General features: G+C 37.3%; 1 protein-coding gene across 4 annotated transcripts in view; it reads left to right on the forward strand.

Moving 5' to 3' along the window:
- The first annotated feature begins 536 nt into the window (after positions 1–536).
- Positions 537–27,934, forward strand: part of cnpy1 (canopy FGF signaling regulator 1) — a 28,601-nt gene continuing 1,203 nt past the window's right edge. Inside the window, exons 1-7 of one of the 4 annotated variants that reach the window (XM_077557195.1) lie at positions 550–753; positions 837–870; positions 1,473–1,575; positions 2,066–2,181; positions 16,950–17,162; positions 18,897–18,993; positions 19,505–19,663. In XM_077557195.1, coding sequence (XP_077413321.1) covers positions 1,488–1,575; positions 2,066–2,181; positions 16,950–17,162; positions 18,897–18,993; positions 19,505–19,545 — 555 coding nt within the window. In that variant the 5' untranslated portion in view covers positions 550–753; positions 837–870; positions 1,473–1,487 and the 3' untranslated portion in view covers positions 19,546–19,663. Of the gene's footprint in view, positions 871–1,472; positions 1,576–2,065; positions 2,182–16,949; positions 17,163–18,896; positions 18,994–19,504; positions 19,664–27,934 lie in introns of those variants that run through there. The other 3 variants (XM_077557192.1, XM_077557194.1, XM_077557193.1) reach the window with 3 other exon arrangements.

Below are 27,934 nucleotides of genomic sequence, written 5' to 3' on the forward strand. Positions count from 1 at the left end.
AACTCACCTTTAAATGGGGACTGAAAACCAGGCCAAATAATAATAATAATAATAATAATAATAATAATAATAATAATAATAATAATAATAATAATAATTTACTTTGTTTAACCAGGTAAGGCAATTGGGAACAGTTTCCCATTTACATAAAAAAATAATATATGGTTTGCTTTTATTGTAATATAATATACTGTACATTTTTTATTGTAATATACTGTACATTTTAAAAACATTACTGCTGTTTAATGTTAAGTTAAATTGAGGGGGTGGCAAGACAAACAATATATCTTACATGACATCAAAAGCTACCAGAGTTTATTATCGTTCACACAAAGATGTGGTTGAAGTCTTTCCATGTTGAATGTGATTGGTTGACCGGCTCCTGTTTAACTTAACGTGGCTACACCGCAGTCAAACACGTTACGACAGTGGAGTCGATGACAACCAGTCAAACAGGAAATAAAGTAAGTATTGTGAGGGTTGGTGGATTTGCCTTCAAAATAAACTATTACATTTTGTTTTGTTGCAATGAAATGTACTAGTACCATAAACTATTTCTTTAAAGAGTGTACATTTGAGTTGCGTTATAGACGTGGTATTTTATACGGTATTTTAAAACAACTAAAATTGTTCAGTTTTCACAATTCGTTTTGTTTGAACGTTTTCCGGAAGTCACGCAGTGGTAAAGGTGAATGGATGAAACTTGAGACGATCGATATTTGTTTTGGCAGTTCGCGTGAAGTCCAAAAACAGGTAAAAGCCGAAAACGCAATCTATGACAGTTCTTCGTTGTTGTTCTATCATCACATTTATTTGATCACGTACAACTCTTTTAGTCCGCTGTGAGCTGATTTTCGCTCTCTTTGCCCGGTAAGTCACACTGTCAAAGAGCAACACGCCAAACTCCAATGCAACTTAATAAAAGTTTGACTTCATATTATGGTCAGGAGTGGAGATTTAGGAGACGAAGCGTAAAACCACTATGCGTCAAGCCTAATAGAGCTGGCTTTAATTCGGCATTTGCGAAGCGATGTTTTAATAGCTCCCGCGACCCTTGTGAGGACAAGCGCTTAAGAAAATGGTTGGAAGGATGGATGATTTAATAGCCGTGGTAAAATTATTTATTTCAACCATTTCGTTGTTGTCAACAGGTTGTAAATATCCATGTTCATTTATCATTTTCTTCAACCTTGGTCCTTTTCAGTTCGATTTAAGGACGTAGTGCCCATCCATATGGATGTTGTGTTGGCTTCATATTTGCAAACCGATTTGTTTTGTACTAAATAAAACAATAAACCCAATATAATCAAATAAATTAAATTAGCTTACACCTATGTTCACGTGCCAGGTAGGTAGGTAGAACAAAACAAATACCCAACTTATTCTCTGTTCTCTCTGTTTCCTGTAATTGTTGGCGATGCACACTGAATAAAAGTATTGTCTCAACACTTTAACACACTCTCTCTCTCTAGATTAACAATTACAATATGGGCCGATGGATTCTTTGGATGACTGTGATGTTTGTCTTCATCTGCTGCTGCCGGGCAAAGAGGGATAATATGTTATACTGTTCTGGTAAGTCACCTGTACAGTGATAATATTATTTAGTGGGACACTATAATACTCAACTGCAAATGTATTTAATGTGATCTGATTGATTAACATAAACCACACAACATTTTAGTAACATTCAGATAGCTTCTGCAAATGTATAGGATTTGTAACTTTTTTTGTGTGTGTGTAAGGAATTTCAAAATAATTTTCAATAAAAAAAAGTTATCTGGTCCATACTCATAGCCCGACGATCACCATCATCAGCTGTTGAGGAATGTGCCTTTTTCAAATTGTAAATTGTCACAAAAGTGTATGTAGAGAAGAACTACTGTTGAATTAAACTAAAATAAAACTACTGATACTTTGATGACACTGGTTGTATGATTAGTGGAGAGGTTTAAAGCAAGTCCATTTCATGGACCCCACTTTTAAAATAATGTGAGTTACACTCACATTTTTTTCCTGGCAACAGAATTCCATCCTATTACTAAATGCAACCTGTGTTTTCCAGCTTGCCGTGCAATCGTAGATGAATTAAATCACTCAATCGACCAGGTGGACCCAAAGAAAACCATTAATGTTGGCAGCTTTAGACTCAATGCAGACGGAACCATGAAAGACAAAAAGGTAAAATACACTGATGCATACAGTGGTTACAAGCGTCCATCCATTTTGTATGCCACACTAGTGTCATGGGTCCTGTTGGAGACAGGTATTTTGTGTCTCCAAAAAATAAGGGAGATAGGATAGGATGTCTATGAATGGCGTTTGCAGAAGGTGAAAAAGAGCACACACACATATTGGATGACACTGCTTGGGTGATATGCAATTGTGTGACCAGAGATCTCTGTAATAAATCAACCTTGCAAGGACCCTCTTCACAAGAATCTCATCTTTGATTTATTTGAACACGCAAAAGATTACAAGAATAAAGGTAATCTTTCAGTCCCAACTGACCTTGGGCAAGTGAAGGGCAACACTTTGACCTGGTTGCCAGCAGGCCACATACTGTAGATAAACAACCATTCACACTCATTCTCACCTATGGACAATAAAGACTTAGCCTAAGAAATATGTTTTTTTAACATGCGGGAGGAAGTTGGAATGCCTGTAGAGCAAAAGAGGAGCAACTTTGTGATTATGAAGAGCACTTTTTTTGCAGGTTTATTCCGTAGACCAATAAAGACAATATAAAACGGGGTAGTTGTAGCACTGCGGCTATCGATTAGACACTGTGATGTCATTTTCAGTTAACAGCAAGTGGGACTAAAACCGATGGATTTTTCTGCTTAATTCATATTCCTCCAGCCCAATCAAAACACCGTGCTTAGACTGGAGTGGGCCTACAGAACATTTTGTAAAATTTTTTACTTGACTTCTTTTTTAACCTTCTTATTTTGTGAAAAGAGTATGCATACCACAGTTTGGTAATACTCTTTGCTTGAGTGTTTTTTCAAACCATAAGAAAACATATTCTTGGGAAACAGTTGTCTCATTCGGTCAATATCAGATCTGAGACCGTGATGCGGTCCTGTTTTACAAGCAGAATTGATCTTGTGTGTGTGTGTGTGTGTGTGTGTGTGTGTAAATGTGTGTGTGTGAAAAGGCTGAATATTGGACCCCAAAACAGACAATGAGAGAATCAAATGAGAGCAATTAAACAAGGCTTTATTGAACCAAGGACTCATTAGAAATCAAGCAACAACCAAAAAAGGACACATGGGAAAGTACGACACATTTGTGAATGTGAAAAATACAGAATCGGTAGTAGTAACAAACCAAAGTAGATGGAGAGAGCCACAAGTCAGAATAGCAACTGAATCACTACTACGCAAGTCATAAACCAACTGAAGCTTGCACAAGAAGAACAGCATCTGAACTGCACAAGTCACGACATATAGAATAACTAGGAAAAGTACTGAAGAAATAATCTATACGAAACAAGTTTAGAAGGGACGAAGAAGCACGATAAGCAGAAAACGACCTCCCTATGCTAGTGTGGGTATTGAAAATTTTGAAATTTTCTAAAATGGCTGGCAGTGAATGTGAGAATCAGGCTCATTGCCATGAAGATCAGGTGTGTGCCGAATGCTACGTCCAGCCACATTACTCAGGCAACTGAGGAAATAAAAAACAATTAGATCATGTGCGTGCATGTGAGAGAGAATGATATAGTGATATTGTGTTAGCACTAGTGCTGTCAAAGTTAAAGCGTTAACTGATTGATTAATCACAAAAAATTATCGCATTAGTCATGAATTAACGCAGATTAATCGCACTATTAATTTTTACCACAGATTGTCCTTTAGCATGACAGTGGATGATAATTACATGCATTAAAGTAAAGCATTTAATAAATGTTTGCGTATCACATTTAGAATATTTGTTTGGGGTCATTATTTTTTCCATTTTAAATTATGCAAGTAAATAACTGATTAGAAAAAGAGGAGGATGAGCGTGTGCAGTGGATCCAAAAATGTTGAAGACGTCCTCATAACATTACATGTCAAAAGAATTAACACATAACCGGTGCGCTTCAAATTTGGTGGGAATTTTTTGGGGGATAAAAAACCTTTTTTTATTAAGTGATTACTTGTGATTAATCAAAATTCTAAAATGTGATTAATCTGATTTAAAAAAATGAATCGTTTGACAGCTCTAGTTAGCACACCAGGACTACAGATTCAGATTATTGTTGCCGGCCTAATGAGGTCGCGTCCCACTGGAGCATGGATATCTTTTATTCCCCAAGGATCAGGCTATGATAAGGTGTCCAGCTAGTATTGATTTCCCAGGATTAGTTGCTGTTAGACTGGCAGTGATATCTGCATTGATTAGTTAGAGCAAGTGAGAAAAGGGGGAAGACTGCAAAAAAAATTTTCTCCATTTTTACTACTATTACTGTATTAAGACATCAGATGCAGCACAAATAATTTGGTATAGGTCTTTACATGAAATTTATAAGATCAGGCCCAAAAGAGGACTGATGCCTGACGGAGGTTATTTTATTGCCAAGCAGTCGTGAATTATCCTGGCAAAAGGGCTGTTTAGTTTATGTTTGTCCGAAAATTTGGTGCTCTGTACTGATAATACAGTTTCGCATTGGTCATTCTTCTATGATTTTGGCTAGAGGTGATCAAAAACAGATTTGCAATGCAAGTGCATCGAACTGAATCGTTATACACTAAAATATATCAAGATTCATTTCAAATCGTCTTTCATTGTAGATGTAAGAGGAGAGAAATAATTGACAGTATTGACAAGTTCATTCATGTATGTGAAATGACAAGAAATTCATTGCATCATATACGCTCTTGAACTAAACCATACCATATCGAGTCCTAAACACACCGAATCAAACCAAAATGAATTGTTCCACTTTAAAAATAAACAGTCAGAATTGTATCACACGCCATTTATCGAAATACGTATTGATTCGTCTTTTATTGGAGAGATGCACACTCCTAATTTTGTCCTCATACAGCACAAAAAGGATATGAACTGAAATGATCAAAAGATGATTACTTTCAGTCTCAATCTATGAGGTTTTCACTTTTAACCATTTATGAATTAAAGCCATTTGATGTTGAGTATCTCAGTTTTATGTGGCTCAATAATGTTATGTAGTCAACTGACATAATGTACACTACCCTTCAACAAGTATTAGAACAGTAAGGCCAATTCCTTTTTCGTTCCCCTTTTTTCTGTCAAACGACTAAATATGAATATGAGACAAAAGAGAACAGTAAAACAGAGCATTATAATGGAACAGATTTTTCTATCAGCAAAAATAGTGGAAAAGACTTGAAATTGAATACGAGTGAATAAGAACTAATCATATTGTGGAAAATGTACCTTTTGTATACAAATATTTGGGTCCTTGGAATGCCTGCCCACACATCAAGCGTGAAATTACAGTAATCAACCAAGTAAATCTTAGCTCCATGTTTTTGAAAACTTGTCCAGGAGGGAGCAGTTCTGCAAGTCCAACCTGCTTTTCCTAACAATGGGGCTAATTTGCTCAATATCACCCCCACACAGTGCATCTCCATCTTGTAATTTTTCCAGTTACATATCAAAAGAACCATTTTGATGCTCCTGATGGAGCACGGTCATGTGAAATCCAAGCATTAGGCAGAGAGCAGTGTCCCCGTTAGCTAGCAGTTTTACAAGCATTAGCTTCTTTACAAATGTTACAGTAAAATAGATTATATCAGTTATATATTAATCTGATTATTTTTTTGTTTTTTTTTCCCCAAAGCAGTAGCCACAGATGCCAAACTCTGGCTGTTGGACACTCGAGGGTCCTAGGGTGCCACCCCACTGAATTTCTTTCCTAAATATTTAAAACATTGATGATAAAATGAGAATATTTTGAATATAAGGGTCTTCATGTGCCAAACAAAATTGAAATATTCATATACCGGTGTTTAAATTCTTCACTTAATTCCCGTTAAAATGATATATAATGCATGGACATACCTTAAAAAATGACAATGTTACAGCAATTTTAATGTTGGCAGGTTGAAATCCCTAGTTTTAAAGTTTTGGTCCTTGCATCTTTCAAGTGTCCATAGCATCCAGTACCTTAGGTAAAAGATATTATTAACCTGAAATTTTCAGGAACTGTTAAAATATCAGTGGAAAGTCAATTCCAATCTCAGGCCATCGTCCGAGATTTGAGCCCTTTAAAACTTTAGGAAGTTTGACCTCTCAACAGTTGACATCAGCCTCAACTTTGAATATCACATTAAGCTTAAAATTCATCTTTGGGGGCATCAGCCCAAGTTTGGTTATTTTATTGTTGCTCCTTGTGGTATTTTCTTGCTTAAATTAAAAGATTATTTGTCATTTGATGTGGCCTGTGGGAAATTTATGGATGTTACAGTATGTCTCAAATACAAGAAAATTTAAATGTTTTGATGGTTCAACAGTTTTTTTAAAATTGTTTTTTGTTGTTGTTGATGTTATTTTTTCCTCAATGTAATACATAAGAGCACAAGTCAGAAACGGGATGTCGCCAGTGCCAGCCGATTTAAGCATTTTGACTGATCTTTCAAGGTCCACAGAAAATGTTGTGTTTGGACTATGGAAACACACATACTACCAAATGAAAGATTGAACACTCATCTTTCATCAGAAAAAAAAGTTTGTTTCTACCTTATTCCGTTTTTCAGTAATCAACAATAGAAAATGGTTAGTTTCACCGAAATGCTCTGTTTTGAAACAAAAAGCGGAGAAAAAGAGCTTTTTGTGAAACGATGTTATTTCATGCACTCTAGTGAATTGTACACTTCTTTTTGTCCATGAATGATGCCACAAACACCTAAATAGTGCTTTACTTCTGTAAAACGCTTTCACCAACAATGAAAAAGTGTTTTTTCATAGCAAAATACGTTTATTTCCATTCAACAGTGTAACAATTTGACAAAACAATTTCGCCAACTATTTACAAATGTGTGCAACTGTGGTACTATTAACAATTATGTGGATGTTTCAAATACAGTTTTTCTTTTTGTAACACTCCCCTGCGTGCAAGGAGACGGAGCAGGATTTGCACAACAGATACGTTTCACTTCGATAGTCCGTTTCGTGTCGTTACACTTTCTTGACGGCCTTTTTTTCCGGGGAGTAGCAAGTAGCAGACTGTACCCACTCCAACGATGAATATGCATTGGACTCGGGGTACTCTTCGTCGTCCGATTGAACGTCCGCCTGTGCAGAAGTGCTCGGTTGTGCTCCGCGTTTTCCGGTGACCTTTATGACGTCGTCATAGCCGCCGCGTCAACGCTTGCAACTTCAGCGTCAACCTCGGAGTCACCATCATCATCATCGATGATGATCATCGTCATCATCAATGTGCTCTTTAGCGTTGGTCGATGCCTTTCGTCTTTGAAAAAAATTCCCAAGTGTGAGCTGCTTGCAACCGGTCGCCATTGTTCGCTTCTTCAGCCATCTAGCTCCGCCTCACGTTTTCTACTGCCGCGTCAACGCTTCCAACCTCGGAGTCACCATCATCATCATCGATGATCTGCTACTTGCTATTCCCCGGAAAAAAAGGCCGTCAAGAAAGTGTAACGTCTGCACGCAAAACGGACAATCGAAGTGAAACGTATCTGTTGTGCAAATCCTGCTCCGTCTCCTTGCACGCAGGGCAGTGTTACAAAAAGAAAAACTGTATTTGAAACATCCACATAATTGTAAATAGTACCACAGTTGCACACATTTGTAAATAGTTTGCGAAATTGTTTTGTCAAATTGTTACACTTGAATGGAAATAAACGTATTTTGCCATCCAAAAACACTTTTTCATTGTTGGTGGTGGTGTATTACAGAAGTAAAGCACTGTTTAGGTGTTTGTGGCATCATTCATGGACAAAAAGAAGTATAGAATTCACTAGAGTGCATGAAATAACATCGTTTCACAAAAAGCTCTTTTTCTCCACTTTTTGTTTCAAAACAGAGAATTTCGGTGAAAGTAACCATTTTCTATAGTTGATTACTGAAGAACGGAATAAGGTAGAAACAAACTTTTTTTTCTGATGAAAGATGAGAGTCCAATCTTTCATTGGTAGTATGTGTGTTTCCATAGTCCAAACACAACATTTTCTGTGGATCTTGAAAGATCAGTCAAAATGCTTAAATCAGCTGGCACTGGCGACATCCCGTTTCTGAAAACGTCTGGCAGTCAAAGAGTTAAAGGAGCATACAATTTGTGGTGATATTCCTTGTGGTGATAGCCCTTTTTTGCACTTCAGGGCCACCATACCAGCCAGGCAGTAATGCTAACACTAGCTGCTAGCCACTAACGTCGGAGACTTGCGGCGTAACATATAATTACAACGTAATTAACTTGCGGTTTCTTAGCATCCTAAATTAGCGATTAAATATACTTTTGGGATGGCGTTGTGAAAATGTTGGTGGAAAATATGTACGCCAACACGTCGAAAAAGGAAGACAAGCTGGTGGTCATGTCGCCGCGCAGGCCGACTACAAAGTAAAAGCCCACCAAGCAAATTGCATTGGCATGAATGTATTGTTTGGTAAAGCTTTATTTTTTAAGTTAGCCTTGATGTAGGCGGCGTGTTATGTTGAGTATGTTTCCAGCTTCATTGACATGTCTGAATGACGGGGTAAATCCATTATGTGCTTTGCGCTGCTGTGCCGTCCCTTCCTTTCTCCGTAGTGAAATGTGCAGTGTATAGTCTTCATTCACATTAAAGTAGAAATAGATTCGTCAAAGAAAGAGATTCCGGGATTGAAGATGATCTCGATTTGGATTACAAACCTTCGCCGCAGTGTTTACCGATGACGGTGCGCTTCTACTATACAACAAAGTAGGATGCTGTGTTATGCCGTGCGTCTTCGTGCCGAATGGTCACATTATGGTGTATGTCAACTTTTATTGCTATGTCCATTTATATCAATCACTTGCAGGGTTTTTCCTGGCTCAAATTGAGGCAGAGGTGGTATCATCCTGACCTGGTATCGATGCCAATACCAGTCTTATTTTAAGGTATCGGCACTCACGGCGGTGATCGATACCACTATTGGGCGCCCTCCTGCCGCCGTTTTACAATCAGGGACAAAAAATTTGAAATTATATAAATACAAAGTTGCCATTAACTTCATGCAATTTTAAGGGGAAATTATGTATTGGGATGTATAGGTCTTTCTTTAAAATCATCTGTAATTTATGGGTGGGGAATTTTATTTACTAGTGGTATCGGTATTTGGTATCAGTAGCAGTGACTTCTCAAGAGGTCGGGAAAAAAAAGTGGTATCAAACATCTCTAATCCTGATCATGCGCCAGGACGTGCATGTATTCTGTAAATTCAACTGACTCGCTTCCATTTTTTACAGGCAACATATAACAATTCTATGTTTCAATAATAATAAGAATAATAGTTTCAATAAGAATATGACTATTATCATGTTAAAGCATACATTCATTATCAGTCACTCAGGCTGGAGGTGGTGAGCAAATTAGGTGGAGGTGGCCAAAAAACCCTGACTTGTGAAGTGACGTTTGAGTCGAGGAACTTGGGGTTATTCAAGGCAGGTTTCCGAAACGCGTTGCTAGCTAAAGTCGGCTAATGAACATGTTGGCTAACAATGCAATTGTCCTAATAATTGCGTATTTTCATACACTTCAGAAGTGTTTCCCACAGATTTGAAATCTACTTGAGTGGGTGGATTCGGGTGGGTGGACTCTGGGGGGTGGACTCTGGGGGGTGTTCCCAGTCCTGCTACTTGCGTCTCCTCTAACCTCATGATCCACAAGTGAGTGACGGCGAACTAATGTTACATGCGTTATATCTGGTCGTGACACGTTGTTTTTTTTATTGAATTTTCTTGAAATCTACTTGGGTGGTGCCCAGTTTACTTGGGTGGCCCGCCCAAGTATTAACGTGGTGTGGGAAACGCTGATTCTACTACAATTTTAACTTTTGTGCTGCTGGGAAGTGAAAATATACCTCAAGGAGGCTATTTTGGGAGAAATCTCCAAATCGTCATTTTTGAACTCGTGCTCTATTATGGTCAATTATGCGAGTTGTTACTCAGTGACATGCGGACCATTTTGCCAGAGCAGGTCACATATGTATATCTGTTTTTAGATGATCAGGATAAATGATATATAATTAACGATGAGTAAAGTTGTTCCATTCATCTCTGTTGTTTAATTTAAAATCTTTACACATCGGCCCTCGTTACAAGTTGGACATGTGCAGTAACTCCTTTGTTACTGATGTTAGGGTTACTACTCTTGTTTGGAGAGTATTATGAAATTTGATTTGATAAATTCCCAGGTCTGGAAAAGTAAGAAAAATAAAAATGATGGCATGAAAAAACTCCATTCTGATTGGCTCAGAAAATGACATCCGTGTACATTATCAGCTGACAATATTTACCATACAAACGTCCCTAGTAGTTACATTGTTCCAAACTAATGTGCAGCACTTTGCGCAAACATTAAAAGTAAACATGAAATACTCTTGAGGGCAGTAATTAGAGAATTGAAAACACTAATGAGTGATAGGATGTTTTGGACATCATATGCGGTAGTAGCCTTAATTTAAATTTTGAAAAAGTTTATCATGGTTTATCGTTGAACTGTTTTTATTTCTTATTATATCAATATAGCGACTGTGGCTGTAATTGAAGAATGGTAGATAGTCAGTATTTCTGTGATATCTCTTAAATTGAAGCTAGGAGTCTACATGTCATTACATGTCTTGATTGCTTTATTTCAAATTCATTGAAGTGATGTGTTTAAAGGCATAACATTTGTAATCTGGGTTTCAAACTGGAAAAAAAACCTGGTCAACCTTGATTTAGATAACTATTGCTGGTCAAAATATTCACCTAAAACTTAACTCGAAGCATATGCAATTTAAAAAAAAATTGCCATGTGAGCATTCGATTCATAAACTTTTTCCCAGATTTTGCGATAGCGGGGAGAAGAATTGCTGAATTGTTCACCATTCCAGTCACCAGGGAAGACCAGTTTAGGATGAGCTCCTCCTCTGCCCTTTGCTGACACAATCCTCCACCTGTCGTTTAGTCAATCAAATGTTACTGAACCACAGAAGAAGGCAAACCTTGATCCCATGCCCTCGCAGCTCCCTCCTTTTCAGCAGCTTTTGACCTAGTGTGAATCAGAGAGGGAGGGATGTCACAGCTTAGATGCCATCAGCGAGAAGGATTTGCTGGTTTTAAGTCTCTGCTCTTTGGCCTCTTCACAGTAGGACTTCCTGGGGGCATGGGGCTGCTCGGTGACACAAAAGTTAAACCTGCCTGCTGTAACAATGACACATTTAAGATTTCCAAAGACATTGAACTTAGTTTGAAGGCAAGCTGATCTCATAGCGACCGGTGGGAAGTCATGCATTGAGAATGAGAGGATGGACAATGGTGTGCTTACACAGTGACACATAATATCATGGCCCAGAAATGTGACTGAGGAATAGGGAGTCAAGCCGTTTTCTGTTTCCTAATGAATGAAGGGATGATAGATACCTCAGATTGCAAACCCTTCACCAAAAAGCAGAAATGGCTATATAAAGATTTCAGACCCTTTTATTATACGCTCACATTTTCAATAATCACGCTAATGTATTTTATATTTGTACAAAGTGAGGCCGTTTTTCAACCTCATAAAGGTGGGCTACCATTTCCATGGACCCTCTTGCACAAGGGTGTCAAACTTGTTTTTGTTGCGGGCCACATCGTAGTTTGGGTTTCCTTGGGAGGGCTGTTTTGATTGTGAACCCAAATAAATGTATGATCGCCTCATATTACATTGACACAACAAAATGATGAATAACTAGTTTTGAAAGCAGAGGCCAGTAAAAACTGGGCGGTTGGTAACCAAAACTGTTTGCAATATGTCAATGTTTTTAAAAGTGAAAACAATTAGCAACTTCTGTAATTTAACTAGAAACGCAAAGTTTACACACATAATTTGCTTTGGCGGGCCGGTCCTGGCTCCCAGGCCTTGAGTTTGACACCAGTGCTGTAATGTCTAAAAATTGTAAGCATCAATTATGACTAGTGCTGTCAAACGATTATTATTTTTTTTAAACTAATTAATCACACAATTTTCCATAGTTTATCATGATTAATCACGATTAATCAAATGTTTATACTTATGCTTCTACTTTTTCTTCAAAGCTTGTAAGAGATATTTACTTGAGTAAAATCTTGGAATGATGGTAAAATCATTAAATAGAAAGTGTATTTACATTTAAAGACTGTTGTAATAGCATTCTTTGAGCCTTGAATAGAATACTTCTCCTGTAAAAATACAACTATTAAACAAAACGATCAAAATGGACTCAAAGGAACAATTCTTAGAACTTCTCGCTTACAGGTTACAGCAGCATTGCTTTGCGAGGCATTGTGTTGTATGTTAGCTCTCCAACAAGCATCAAGCATGTTAATCAGAAAGTAGAACTACCTATAAGTCCATTTTTATTCGTCTACCCGCCAGTGACTCAACCAAGTTTGGCTGCAAACTGAGTTAACTGAAACTTTTGCTTTAATAAATTTAAATTGCTCTCCAGAGTTAACGCTTTAATTTTGACAGCCCTAATTATGACATTACACAGTAGTTGTCATGCAATGACCTCATTGATGACCTTCCATCCAGATCATGCATACGTTTCTTGGAAAAGGTACACGTGCACTTTCACTTTCGATTTGTTGTGTTATTGACTTTAGTTATTTGTATTAAATACACATTTATTTCATTCAGGGAATTCATTTTATTTTATCAGCACTATTAACTGGATGGGGAAAGATGGGGAAGGGGCGGCATCCCATTCAAATTTTGCTTAGGGCCCCAATTTGGGCAGGGGTGGCCCTGCAGATTCAGCACCGATCGGCCTGTGGATCTCCCGCTCCATTCTTCCCGGTGAGCAAACTCCTCAACTTGGGGCAAGATCTCATTCCCGACCTGGAGAGGGCACTCCACCCTTTTCTGACCAAGGACCATGGGCACATATTTGGAGGTGCTGATTCTCATCTCAGCCACTTCACACCCCTCTAGTGAAATTGCATCTTAATGAAGTCAGTAGAACTACATTGTCTGCAACAAGCAGGGACGCAGAACTGAGGCCACCAAACTAGACCCCCTCCACACCTCGGCTGTGTCTAGAAATTCTGTCCGTATAGGTTATGTACAGAATCAGTAACAAAATGCAGCCTTGGCGAAGTCCAATCCTCACTATGTTGCACCTGAATCTGAGATTGTACTTTCCAACACCCTCTGTTCCCTCTTCTTAAAAAGGAAAACCACCACGCCGGTCTTTCCAATCCAACATCCAGAGCCTTGAGGAGCTCCGGCTGGAATTGCATCCCAAAGAAGAAACTGAATTGTTTTTCATTGATATTCTTTGAACTGTTAGCAATGAACAAACATGGAGCTATGGAATCAAACACTTTAGGAGCTCACTTATAAACTTTTGAGTCCAGCTTGACACAAATGGTCTGTCTTACATGGTCATTCTTCAATGTTTTTAATTAAAGGGGAAGTCAACATTAACTCATTCACTCTCAGACAACAATCCCCTTGGCTCCCGGCTGTTTTACTGTATTTTGACTGATTTTGCAAGGCCCGCAGAATATTGTGTTCTATTGCTATAAAAACATGGAACGTACCAAAAGAAAGATTAGAGTCTCTTCTTTCATCAGAAGAAAAGTATATTTCTATCTATTTCCGTTTTGCAGCAATTATTATTAGAATCTAGCTAAGTTTCATCATTATTCACAAATCTGTTTAAAACTGTGGGGAAAAAGAGCTTTTTTGCAACATGGCCCTGGTTGATCTTTTATACTGTGCTGCCACCTGCTGGTCGTGTTTTTTACCTACCATTACTTTAAGCGTCTTCTTCTGGTCAGAGGCTGCATCAAAGCCTTCTGTATGCTCTAGCAAGAAAGAAAAACACTTAAAAAATGTATGCAGTAAATATGTTTTTGGGACCATGGCAATATTTAAAATAGAACATTTTTATGCGTTTTGGGGAGCAAATGAGTTAAACATTTCTTGACGATAATATGTTATACGTGACCTCACTAGTCTAAGCATGACATTCTGATTAATATTACATTTGTAGATAATGATTAATATTACATTTGTAGATAATGAATTATGTGGCAAAATCCAGCCATTTTTATCCATCTCAGGGGGCGGCCATTTTGCCACTTGCTGTCGACTGAAGATGACATCACAGTTGCTTAGGGTTCAGGCAACGACCAATCACAGCTCACCTGTTTTCTGAAGCTGAGCTGTGATTGGTTGTTACCTGAGACCTGAGCAACTGTGATGTCATTTGTCACTCGACAACAAGTGACAAAATGGCCGCCTTCTGATATTGATAAAAACTGCTGGATTTTGCTGCTTAACTCATAGTCCAGTTACGCAATATTAACCAGATTACCATATTTAGATTAGTGGGGCTACATATTAGAACATATTATTGTCAAGAATTTTTGGGGGGGTTGACTTCCCCTTTAACATTTCACGTTTATGTACAATGCTTTAGATCTACTATCATACATCTCATCTTTCTTCAAAATTGTGTTTTTATTTTTTCCATTCATTACATTATCCTGCATGCTCCCCTGATTCCTATAATAAGCAAGGCAAACTGTTTTATATTTAAAATCCAACTCCCTTTGTTAGTCAAGGAAATAAATTAACTGTTTTAACTCCCCTAGTGAAAAATATCCTCAAGTGTCACACCATTGCTTTATTCATGCACTGCATATGTCGCAGCTGTCCTCCAATCTTCTTCTGAAATGCTGACATAAAATAGCTGTAGGCTATATTTGAGAGCTTTTCAAAGATTGAATATAAATTACAGCAGCAACTAAATTACACATCACCCAATGGGCATGATGAAGTTCTGCCATCAAACCTTTTTACTCTACTGTTTGAATTTGCATAGCCAACTGCATTTCATTTTATTTCCCCATCCATCTGCTTTGGAGTCAATAATATTATTTTTTCAAATGGTCTTCATTGGCCCATTTTAGCAGGACAATGAAAGTGAAAGGCCCCCATCCACAGCAGTGTAATAATGGCGCCCTGTCCAATGGGAATTGAATGGAGGATAGCATCCCTGAGAAGCCTATTCTCTGGCCCAACCGATTGCCCCCGATGCACCCCCCTCCACCTCATTCTTCAAACAACGCAGTGACTGACAGCTCCTTTTCACAGGGCTGCAACTGGCAAGGAAGGGCTTTAATTCTAAACCATTTTGTAGCATGGCATGATAATGACTCAGACACAAGCCCAAGGGCTGCAATGGACCGACATGGTTTTGTTGTGTCATTGGACAGCGAGAAAAAAAAAAAAAATCTTCTTTTTTTCCAGATGATATTAATGGGTTAGAAGAATAGTCTTGTGAATTAATTGCTCAACAGTAGATGAAGATATGATAAATAGCTTCACATTTTATATGCAATGTTGACAATAATTGGCATGGTCTTGTAGAATTGCGTCTCACTGTTACAAAGTATTTTTGCTGTGCATAATTTCACAGAGAGCATTAGCCAAACAATTTTCACTCTTTTACTTTTGCTAATAATCAGAAAGTGACACGATCCTGTAGTGAAAATTGAACAATTTAACAAAAGTACATTTTAATCAATACAGATGAACAAGCATTGTTTATATGAGGAGAAAAAAAAAGTTATTGCATGCAGATAATGATTGACAGATGACCCTCATCGTCATGGGCTGGTGTGACCTACATCCTTCATTGCTCGCCCTTCAGCCTTTGCCCTCGTGCTGTAACATTCTGTTGTTCCGCCAACTTCCTTCCTCCTGAGCACAACGTTGTCAAGCTCAAGGGATCTTCTTCTGAATGAGTCACATTTCTTCTGAATGAAACGCATAAGGAAGAGGTGGGGTTGACCTTAAGAACGGGGGATTAGTGATTGCTTTAAGGGTTTTGGTATTGCCATTGCAAGTAGAAGTATGAAGTGAAACAATCAATTCTGAGGCCAATGAACATTTTTACAGTTTTAATTCATTTTTGAACGTCGCCTTATTCGCTTCCATCGTCCCTGACAATCCCTCGTTACCACAGTAACAGTTGTCAACTTTTGACACAAAAAAAAAAAGACAAGGAGGATTTCCTCTGTTTGATCATTGGAGGATGGCGCAGGGGATATGTGGGACACAAAAGCAGATGAAAAAGTGTGGGCTTTTTTTTTTTCACCCTGTACTTGGCTTCTGTTGAGGCCTCCTGTCTTTTCCGTCTCCTTTGACGACCGTCCTCCAAAAGAAATGCACCCCTCTGTGTTTTTTCCCAGAACTGGTCAGTTGTACAAAAAAAAGGCACCCCTCTCTTTTGCCCTTTTCATTGCCCTGTCCCCACCTCTCACTCCTCCATGCATCAGTACAGATCCCCGGATACGGGTGTCCTTCCGGGGCTGGTCAGGGCGTTGCACCTGTCTTGACCCGTCTAGACATGGCTGCTCTCTGTTTTGTCTTCCAAGGGGGCGCAGGAAAAAGAGCGTGGGGTTCGGATGGAGCGGTGGGGAGTTATTGGCACAGGTTAAAAGTCAGAGTTGCAGGGTGAGGTTTGTTAGTGAGGGTGAAGAAAACAAGGCAGAAATAGGAGGTCACACTGCTGACCTACAGAGTCTTGTGGCGTAACACAGCTGACACAAGGGCACTCGAAAGGGCTTTGGAGGTTTTAAAGAGTTTTTTTTTCTCTCTTCTTCATTAGTTTGTTTTTCAGTTGCCATTTTTTTGACGCAGGATGTCTTTTTTCTGTTATTGTTGTGAAAGTTTTGTACTTTTTGCGTGAGGAAATCATGTGACAAAAACGATGGCATGTTTAAGGAAGCATAATCTCAGTCTCCCCTTTTCGTGTCCCAGGTACCTCTGGCTCGCTCTGAAACTCACCTCAGCGAGCTCTTGGATGGCGTCTGCAGTTCCATGAGTGACTATGCCCTCTACGTGGATCCTGACACGCATAAAAAACAATACATGAGGTTTGCGCCTAGGAGCACTGGCTTCACTGGAGACTTCCCTGACTTTAAAAACTTCCAGTTCGATGGACCTGAAGCTCCCAGTGCCTTGAAGTTCGCAGTGAGTGCAAAAGCTGTACACCTCTTTGTAGACTTTTTAGTGAGTCCATCTCAGACATAGAGACCGATTTGAAGAAATTAGGTTGATAGAGTACTGTAGTTTATTACTATGGGTAATTTGCTTAGAACAATTAAACTATATGTCCAAAGGTGCTCAATTAAGGTACTATTCAGTACAAAGGTAAACCCCATGATTCATAGCATACAAAAAATTAGATGTCCATATTATGTGTGTCTCTATTAATTTTTTCCTTTTTATCCTGGTTAAAATTGGTCTTTTGCATTTACACAATCTGACATGGCAGGTTGCTCATTGGCCTTGTTTTATCATTTGTTTACTACTTACTAATTGTTAATACTGTAATATACAACAAAAAAAAGAGACCAAAGTATTTCTCCTATGAGCAAGTACTAATTTGATGGTACAAGGAAATACTTGCTTTTCAATAGAAGAATCCCTGCAAAGTTTTATTGATAGGTTACATTCTGCTTTTACCAAGCAAATTATTGAAATTATTTCATCTTAATCCCACTTTCTGTATCTTTTCACAAACTTCATATTTCTCATAGCCTTCTTCACAGAAAAGGCCTCAAATAACATAGCAGATACTGTACATAAAATAACAACAACAATCTGTTCGCTATTATCGCAGTGTCTCAGTGTTTATCTGATCAGTTTATGTCATTAAATTTATTGTGCAGTGGCAGTCTGGTGATTTCTAATCATGGATATGTGTTCAAGAACGAGGGCTCTACTTAAATACAGTATTATGCCATCATGGAAAGAAGTGTCATTAAGTCTGCTTTTGGATGTTGTACAAATTCTTGATAAGTAGGCTAAATGCTAACATAAGATTAAACTTAATCCAAAATCTGTCATGTTGTTTTAGGGCCGATAATCTGTCTTTACGAAAAATTATGCAAAAGAACACGTTAAGCATTTCAGGTTTATACTCACAATCAAATACAATGCACCTTTACTGTACAAGCAAAGTAGTGAAAAGAACCAAAATCATGGATACGCTGGACTTTCAACTCAATTCAAATGAGAACTGAAGTCAGGGCAAAAACTGGTCCGTAAATGATAAAGTCGTTTTTCGCACCTCGCCGACAGCCAGAGCTGGTGCTTAACAGCACGGAAATACCTCATTTTAAGCCCAAACAGGTTTCAAAGAGTCTTGTAAAGCTCTTTATTCAAATCCGCTGACACTTTGTTGATTCTAATTCAATTGCTTGTTAAAAATGTTCATAATTACAAAAGCTATACCAAAAATAAACTGTTGAATCAGATTGATAAATGTAATGTCAATGTTGTGACTTTGGGCTTGTCCCGTCAGGCGTCGCCACAGTGTGTCACTGGCATGATTTGTTTGGCACCGTTTTGCTGCCGGATGTTCTTCCTGACGCGACCTACCTACTTCTCATCCGGGCTTGTGGCACTGACCGCAAATCAAACCTGTGCCATTTGCATGAAAGGCAGCAGCATGCGCCACTACACAACCAACGCGTGCAGAATAAAATATTTCGGTGAATCAGAACAGCCAAAATGGCCGAACAGTTGGGCAAGCAGTGGGGGGAAAATGGCCACATCCCTGCAAACAGCGCTCCTCCATTGTGTAAAAAAAAAAAAAAAAAATCAACAATACTGTGTGTGTATGTATACGCATGGGCAAATTGCTCTACTTTGACCTCCAAGCCAAGTCTTTCTTCTCTTATGTTTTTTCTTTTCTCTCAGTGTGAAGTCATGGTAGAGGAGCTAGAAGATGATATCATCGCTCTTTTCAGCCAGAACACAGACGATGCGCGCAAGGAGTTATGCAACAATGTCTCAGGTACCACAACTCCTTTACCACATGTATGACTCAGCTTTTTGTTTATCCGTCCATCAGGGCAATCCATCACTATTTACCTCAAGTGGATATTTGGTTTTACGTTAACATGTAGACGCACAAATAAAATAGCTGGATGTATGGATCTAAACATGATTAGGAGGGCTAACCACATTTGAAATCATTTCTCTCGATATTCATGATGCGATTTCACCATAGAGTGCTAGCGCCGCTCCACAATGTGTATATACTGTTTCATCATAAAACGTTGAACATTTTAGATGAATTCGTAACCATCCACCTTTTTAAACATGCAATTTTACCTATATGAAATCTTATTGAGCTATTTTATGACTAAATAAAGAAAATAAATGAGCATAAACTCACAACGCTGTTATCTTGCAATTGTGGCATCCCAAATCAAACTTTAGTATTTATTTATGTGATATCTATACATAGTAATTCATCAATTTATTAGCGAACATTAATCCTTTTTTTCTGCTTTTTGTTTCAGACTACTGTAATGATGCTACTAACAGAAACGATGAGCTATAGTTTGGGTTTTTTTTTAGGTTTAAAAGAGTGTGACCAACTTTGTTTCAATGAAATAGAAAATAAGACCTTGTTTGTTTTTAAATAGGATGTTTTGACAAATAAATACATATTTGGTCAACATTTGCCTGAGGTTTATAATTGACACTCTTGCACACACAGCTCAGTGCTACACTATATATTTTAATATAAAGTTATATGACGAGTGTGTATATTCACTTTAATATGCGGTGGAAGCCTTTTGGCGGTAGAATAAAATGTAAAAGAGGTGACTTGGTACACTAAATTGATTCTAATAATAATGGATTTAAATAGTGAGTGTTATTGTGAATTTATTTATTTCATTTTGGTACCGTAATCCAAAAATATCATGTATTAGTCTCTTTAACATAAAATGAGACAAATATTTATTTTTTTGTCGCGCATACTAATTTATGAATCCTTTTTAAAAGATAGCTCGCAGAAATGTGAGGAAAGTTATTTTGTACGAGGAAGAAAACAAATTTTAAATGTAAAAAAATGTACATGCACTATTTTTGTTCAAACATGTATTATCTTCCATAATTATTTATTTCGATATCTGTGTTGTCTGTGTATGTCAGTTCAGATGACAGTCAACAGTTTATGGAGCTGTATGACTCCGCAATGTGACATAGAGTACTGTGTGCATAGCATGTGATACGATGGCTTGTCTTCCCTTTTCATTATTTTTCACTAATCCTTTTCTCACTTTTTTTACTATCACTCTTTTAATGTGGAAATGTCAACTTTTTCCCCTTTCAATTTTAACCCTAATTTTTGTTCCTTTGCTTGTTGTTTCTTTTTATTTTGTTTTTGCTCTTGTTACCCACTGCCAAAAAAGATATTTCTGTTACTGTTTGTTTTTATGAAAGTCTTCCCATATTTACGATATTTCACAGATTACATATAAGGAATTTAATTTCAAACATCAATGCTATTATTATTATTATTATTATTATTATTATTATTATTTTACAAAAGTTTTTTTTTTCAAATCATGGCATTATTCATCAATTTTATGAACAAAATATTAGCACTAAGAATTGTCAAACGTGATTTAAAAAATTGCTCTTGGCTTCTTTGGTGTCGTGTGCAATGCTAGTAGTATGATGGTAATTCCTTCAGGTTTTGTTACTGCTGCATCATGGAGTGGTGCAGTCTTGGCCTACTTTATTTGCATTGACTTGTATTTGCAGTACTACAGCACAAGACAATGTAGTGTGTGTCTGATTGGGTATTGAAATTTAAAATGAAAAAAAGTGTGTGTGTGTGTGGGGGGGGGGGGTCATTTACTTGTGTCGACATCTTGGCCATCTCTTTAGTGGACGGTTGTAGGTTTGAGCTACGGTTCTCTGTCTGAGCAAGCTATAGTTTCTTTAGCTGTGTGTGAGTCGTCAGTTTAGTTTCCTTTCATGCATGGCAACATAGGCAGTTTATCATTATATGAACATGGTAATGACACAATAAAACAAATCAAAACACTTTCAATAACTTAAATGTACATTCCCTTTAGCATAAACCCCAGGACTGCCCTTCAAATGCATTTTTTTTCTTTTACAAATTCTGATAGTTGAAATTAGATTTGGGCAGCCAGAAACCCAAGTAGGGGTGGAAGATACAACTCTGCCCAGCCATTGCTATACATGCTTATGAGATTATATGGTGCACAATTGATATAGCAACTCAAAGTCTAATTATTGTCAAATTGATTTCTCTGTATTATTCATTCCATATTTTACCATTTTATTGGGCCTAATTTACAAAGATCCTAAAAATCAGATGCTAAATTGTATGCATGCAGTTTGAGCGGGCTTTCAAAAATGTTTACAAGGGCAGAAAAGTTCTCCCTGTGACTATTTTGGGCCTGCTTTGCATGTTGGTTTGCACTTGTCATTCAAACGTGATATTCGGATGCAAAGCTCCTCCCACAAACCACAAAATGAAATTAGCAGCAATTAAGCATCTGTTTGCATTCACAATCCGATTTGGGCCTGTTTTTGCATGCACAAATCTATAATAGTTGTGCCTCTGTTGAATTATAATATTATATCTAATAACTGAAAGTCCCAAAAGCAATAAGCAACTGCAAGCTTGTAACAATGGCAACCCCTAACGAGATTAGCATGGATGCTATAATAGTTTTATCAGAACGGTGTAGCATTTCTTTAGAGAAAGAAAGAAAAACACACACTCAAGATTTTAATTTGTATTTTATGAAAAGGATGTTTTTACTCTCGACTAACTTGTCAAGAGAAACTGTTGCAGACTGGTATGTGTACTACATTTTTCCTTATGTCTTCTTCATTGATGCACTTTTATTTAGCAGTTAGTTTTTTGCTCACATACCGTTGATACAATAAATACATAACATGTCAAAGCTGACGCAATGTCTAATTGCTGTCCCGTTTGTTGTCAGTGCACTGATGCTCGTACGTGGACATTTGTTTTAAAAAACAAAAACAAAAAAAAAACCTGTCCAAGCACCACGCTAGTTAAATCCCTCCTTGTGCCTTGAGCTTGAAGTACAGTGGCCTCGAAAGGGTATTTTGGCAAAAAAATTGACTGTCAAAGTTGACCTTGTTATATGAATTAGTTTTACGTGGTCAGCAAAGTCAGTGATGGAAAATGATGTGCATTGTTTACTAACTTATGAGACTTTGTCTCAGGTCTCATTAACTAAAGCATCCAGTTTAAAAACGTGTTGTCAAAAACTCTTGGAAGTTATCTGGAATGGTGTTCATTCCATTACAGGGCTTCAGACTCCAGACCAGGAAAATGCACACATAGGATTCCTCTTTTTAATGAATGATTTAGAATTTTTTTGACAAGTAAATAAATAAGCCTGAAAGGCATTTTTGATGGGGGACTTAGAGACAGAGAGCTAATGCTGCTATTATGTTTACACTTCTGGATACTCTCTTATTGTGAAGTTACGTCACCGGAACTAGTCCTGTAAAAAGTGACAGCCTGTCATTTAATGAATAAAACAGGAAAAATCAAAGGAGTGAGAACGTGAAGTCTGGGACCAATAGATATCATCTCTTTGCTGCACGGAGATGTTTGCCAGGCCTTCACATGCAGCTTGTTTGTGAGACCCTTTTCAATTTTGTCCTCTGTAAAGAAAAGAAAAGGAAACGCTGCTGTGCTGGCTTGAGATCAGACCACTGACTCTGCCATTGCATAATGTTCATTTTCTATGCATTCAATTGGAGTTACTTCCTCACTTAAAGTGAAAGTGATTACATAAAGAATATTAGAGCAAAAAACAACAACACATAGTTTACAAAACTGTTGTACTTATAATAACACTTAAATGGTAGACGTTTGGGGGGGGGGGGGGCATACATTCAGTATATTCACGAGGGATAAGGCCCAAGTTCTGCCATGAGTAGTGAAAAAAAATTGATTGACACTCCCCAAAAGCTTTACAATTTAAACCATAAATATTAGGGGTGTCAAAATGAGTGTGTTAATTTTGATTTAATTTAAAGTTCCTTTTTTAACGCACAATTAACTCATTCACTGCCATAAATTCTTCTCTTTTTTTTTAAAGATCATTAAAAATTAGGGACAGGAGGCAATTTTTTTTTGTTTATTGTAATTAATCGCATGACTTCACTAGTTAACTCACGATTAATCACAAATTTTATATCAGTTCTAAATGTACGATAACTCTTGGTAACAAAAATGGGAAAAAAATGTTAAATAGAAATAGTTCAAAAGAAATTTGGACGTTTATAGCCGTCAATGGCAGTGAATGAATAAAATGAAAAAAGATAACAAATTCGGGGCATCAGGCGATTACAGTTTTTAATCGTAATTAATCGCATGACTTCACTAGTTAACTCGCAATTAATCACAAATTTCATATCTGTTCTAAATGTAAAAAAAAAATCTAGGTTTTCATACTCTTGTTAACAAAAGTGGAAAAAAAAAGTTAAACTAATAGAAATAGTTCAAATTAATTTTTGACGTTTATAGTCGTCAATGGCAGTGAATGAGTTAATGACTGCCCCTTACTTTGGAAAGGATGTACTAGGAGAATTCCAGTCGCAACGCAGAAGACACGTCCACATCAAAATTTAGCAGTAATACATATAATAATAATGCATTTATTTGTGGAGACTGGGGTCAAGTTGTATTTTACAATTTTAAAAATGTGCACAGTTTCACAAGTTACTTCATGTTAAAAATTAGATAGCTCTTAATATGAAAAGAAAACTGCACTGAGCTGTCACTGTCTTGTGACAAATGCAACAATGCCATCTAGTGGCAGAAAAATGACCTCAACACAAATCAATATCACACTCGTACATCTTTTTAATTAATTATGAAATTACTGTATCAATGGCTAAAAGCTGCAGCCATACTTCTATTTTCCACTTTTATGTTAACAAGAGTATGAAAACGTATTGTACATTTTTGTACATTTAGAACAGATGTAAAATTTGCGATTAATCATGACTTAACTATTGAAGTCATGCGATTACTTACGATTACAAATTTTAATCACCTGACACCCCTAATAAATATACAACAAACTATTATCCAAAAACAAACTAAAACTTTAAACTCATTTTACAACAATACTATAAATGGCTTATTGATGGCTGATTAATAATATTATATTATTGTATATATTTGCACTCTAATATGAGGCAGTATGAATAGTCTTTATTGTGGAAATACACACAACACGAAAGAAAATATGACGTCTACACAACCCTGTTCAAATGTCAGGTCTCTTGTGGCTTAAAAGAAAATAAGACCAAGATAACCCATTTCAAAACTTGCCCAACCATAAATTTGAACAATTGAGAAAAAAAAAGAAGTATTTTTGAGCCGGTAAGTAAAAAATAAATAACTGTGTGCCACCCTCTCCCAACTGGGATGGGCTGTGTTCAGAATCAACCAATCACATTCATACGCATGCTTGATTGGGAGTCAAAACACAATTTCAAGTGCTTCTGATTAACCCCAATTAAAGTTCATATGTATTTAATATTTAGTACTTTTCTTGACTGACGCCTTTCAACAAGAGATCCCTCTGATGCTATGGAAGCTGTCTGCGAACCTTGGCATGTACCGTAAAAATGTCATGAAAGCCAATTAGAACAGCAGACCTTTGTTTGGGGTTAATTGGTAGCAGGTATGCGCTGATTCCCATTCAACTTGACTTTGAATGTGACAGGTTAATTCTGACTGTATCCCGTTATAAGAGGGTGTGCTCACTTGTGTAACCACATTATCCACCACTCCTGATTTTTTATTTTTTTTTATTGAGTTCAATGGGCTGTAGATCACATTAAATGTGAGTTAACTCATTTTTGATATGAAAAAATGGTTGAACAAGGGAGGTTAGACTTTTTATATTTCCTGTATAGGCTATTAGGCTAAAAATAATACAAAAAGTATGGAAAATTGTATGACATCTTATCATCAAAACTCAACAGAAGTCAACATAACTCGAAAACATAAATAATAACACATTACAAGGGTTGTTATTAGACCCCACAAAGTTCCATGGAAGTCTTGTGCAGTCTTTACGCAGTTAAACCAACAAACTTGTCTCCCATCCAATATTATGATCGTGACTCTTCATCCCAAGTAAGGACTAGTGCAAGGACGGCCTTTTTGGTTTCCGGCTTGCGCTCCACTCTCATGAGCCTCCCTCCCGCCTTGCTGCTTAAGTTTCCTCTCTATCCTGTAATTAAAGTCACGGTAGGACCCATGCAAACTCTTTGTGTAGCTGCCTGTCTGGAAATGTTAGCGAGCTCAGCTTCCACACATGACAGATCAAGGGTTACAAAAGTGCTGACAAAGGGTGACAGACACTCCTCACGGCTATTGTTGCTCATTTCCCACAATGGGTATCTTGGAATGATCCCATATTTAGGTACTGTCAGGGTTTATGCGAGAGTTCCTATCAAAGCAGAACTATTCCATATGAGCAAAGACGTACTTTCATAAGTGAGCTGAATAACTATACTTGGTCTTTGACTATGACTGTTGCACTGCTTTACATGTAAGCCACTGTTTTAGCAAGTGTAAACAGGAAGTAGGCCAACTTTTTTTTTTTTACTTGGTTGAAGTACGACGGTGTATTAAAGCCACGTATTAATACAAATTTGCGAGAGAAAAAAACTCTGAAACTTACGAGATATACACATAGCGTACTACTCGGATGTTTGTGCCAATACTTTTTGGTTGGGTTTTTCAAATAAGGAGATATGAATTGCTTTAACAGAGATTAACCATATCATGTTAAGCATTCGCACTTTGAAGCGTTGGATACTGCCAGACACCTCGCTTTGCGAAGGTCCACACCCGGACGATCGAGCATTTAAGTTAATTTGTTAAAATGTATATTTACTTGTTACATTTGTGTTTCCAGAATTATTATTTACACATTCATACATCATAGTAATTTTTTTGGTACAAGTATCTAAGTTGGTGTGTTGAATCTGCTGCTCTTCGTCATTCACTTGCATTTACCTATCGAATGCTAGCATCTGATTGGATAGTGTTAGTCAGCTGATAGGGGATCAGGAAGCGTATGACAAATAAAGTTTCAATTAAAAAGAAATCCATCTCCATCCTCCCTTTTTATTTTGTTAACAGTGTTCCATTAACCACCAAGGAATCCTTACGTTAGCCCTTGGTGGACAAAAGCCAATACCTCATCCAGACTATAGCTACGCTACATGTTTTTCTTGCAAGTTTCTGAGTTTTTTTCTCACAAATTTTATACTTTATTAAGCTTAAAAAAAAATTCTCGCGCAAATTTTTCCACTTTATGAAGTGGCAAATTTGTGAGTTTTTTCTCTCAGAATATTACCCTCCTTCTAAAAAAATATATCTTTATACGTCGTAGTTGAAGCAAGGCTCGAGAAATAAACTATGGATTTTGGGGCAAATTATTTTGTGCTTTTTTGTTTTCATGTTGTTGGGAATGCTGGCTTGTTCCATCGTACATTGTACTCAAGCAAGAAAAACTTTGATCGGAAAATAGTTTTATACCAATTGCTGATTTCTAAAGAAAATACTAAATCTTGTCTTCCGTACATACATGAGTGTTTTGTACCCCCACTGTTTGTTACATAAAGAAAACACCATGTGAGTCATTAATCGTGAAAACAATAATTGAAGCTTTTAGTGACTTGCTTTATAAATTCACCCCAATTTCACTTAGACCCGCCACTCTTGGTGAATAGAAAAAAAACTCTTAGTGAGACAAAGTGTGATTTTGTATCCTTATGGTATAAAGTTTGGTCACTGAGCTGTGGCATTAACTTGTATTCTAACAAGATTAAAATATATTTGTCCTGGAGATTAGCATAGTTAAGTCTCCCCTTTTTTGGCTTTTGGGGCGGCTGCAGCAGGCTTTGATCAGTGTAGCGCAGCAAGGCCCAGGCTTGGCCTGGCCATCCAAAGGCTGGGTGTGAAATTGGTCTGATGTCATCCCCCATTCTCCATCTTTTCCAGCTTTCAGGGCCGTAATTATGTTTCCGCCACAAAGCCCCCGGCCCCTTCATTCCATATTTCAGGTTTGACTAGGAAGCGTTTTGGAGAACTATGGCTAAATTACTCAGTGGGGGAAGGGGAACTTGATGGGTCATCTTTTGTCTGTCAGAGACACGGGGGGACATCACCACTTGTATATGTACTTTTCTTTTCTCTGTTTGTCTGCCATTTGCCACTTGCTGAAGGAGAGGCATTTAGCACGAGTGAAAGGACATGAACTTTGTTACGAGAAAACTGAACTATTACACATTCAGAAGTGTTTCTCTATACATCTTGAGAGGAACGGGTTAAGGCAAATTGACAGATATCACATAATCACAGAAACATTGACTTGGACGTGGATAAAAAGAAATATAGCAATCGACAATATTTGTAGCTTAGTATTAATGTGTATACTTTTAGTTTTATTCAATGTTGTCAATGTTTCTTAATAGTTAAATGCTAACTAAAAGTTGAGGAGAAACAAAAAAGTTAATCGACAAATAGAAAATATGTTTATACTGTATATTCATACATTTATATCTGTTTATATGTTTGCATGTTTATACTGTATATGTTTATACATTTATATACGTTTATATGTTTTCTATAAAGTGTTGCTTTAAAACGGCAGGTGAAACTGCTTCCCTTATCACAAATGGGTATGTGCATTTCACATGTTACTTGCATAATTTGGATTTTCCCTTTTGCCTTTTTGCCCTACGATAACAAAACAAACTTTTATCCCTTGACCGTTTTTTTTTTTTTTGCCTTCTAAAAGTATTTCCCTAACTTTCACTGGCTTGAGTCTACAATGATGCATGTGTTGCAAGGCATTAGCATTGAATGCATTTATGTAACATGTGAA

This window comes from Vanacampus margaritifer, chromosome 2 (assembly GCF_051991255.1).
Source record: "Vanacampus margaritifer isolate UIUO_Vmar chromosome 2, RoL_Vmar_1.0, whole genome shotgun sequence".
Lineage (NCBI taxonomy): Eukaryota > Metazoa > Chordata > Actinopteri > Syngnathiformes > Syngnathidae > Vanacampus > Vanacampus margaritifer.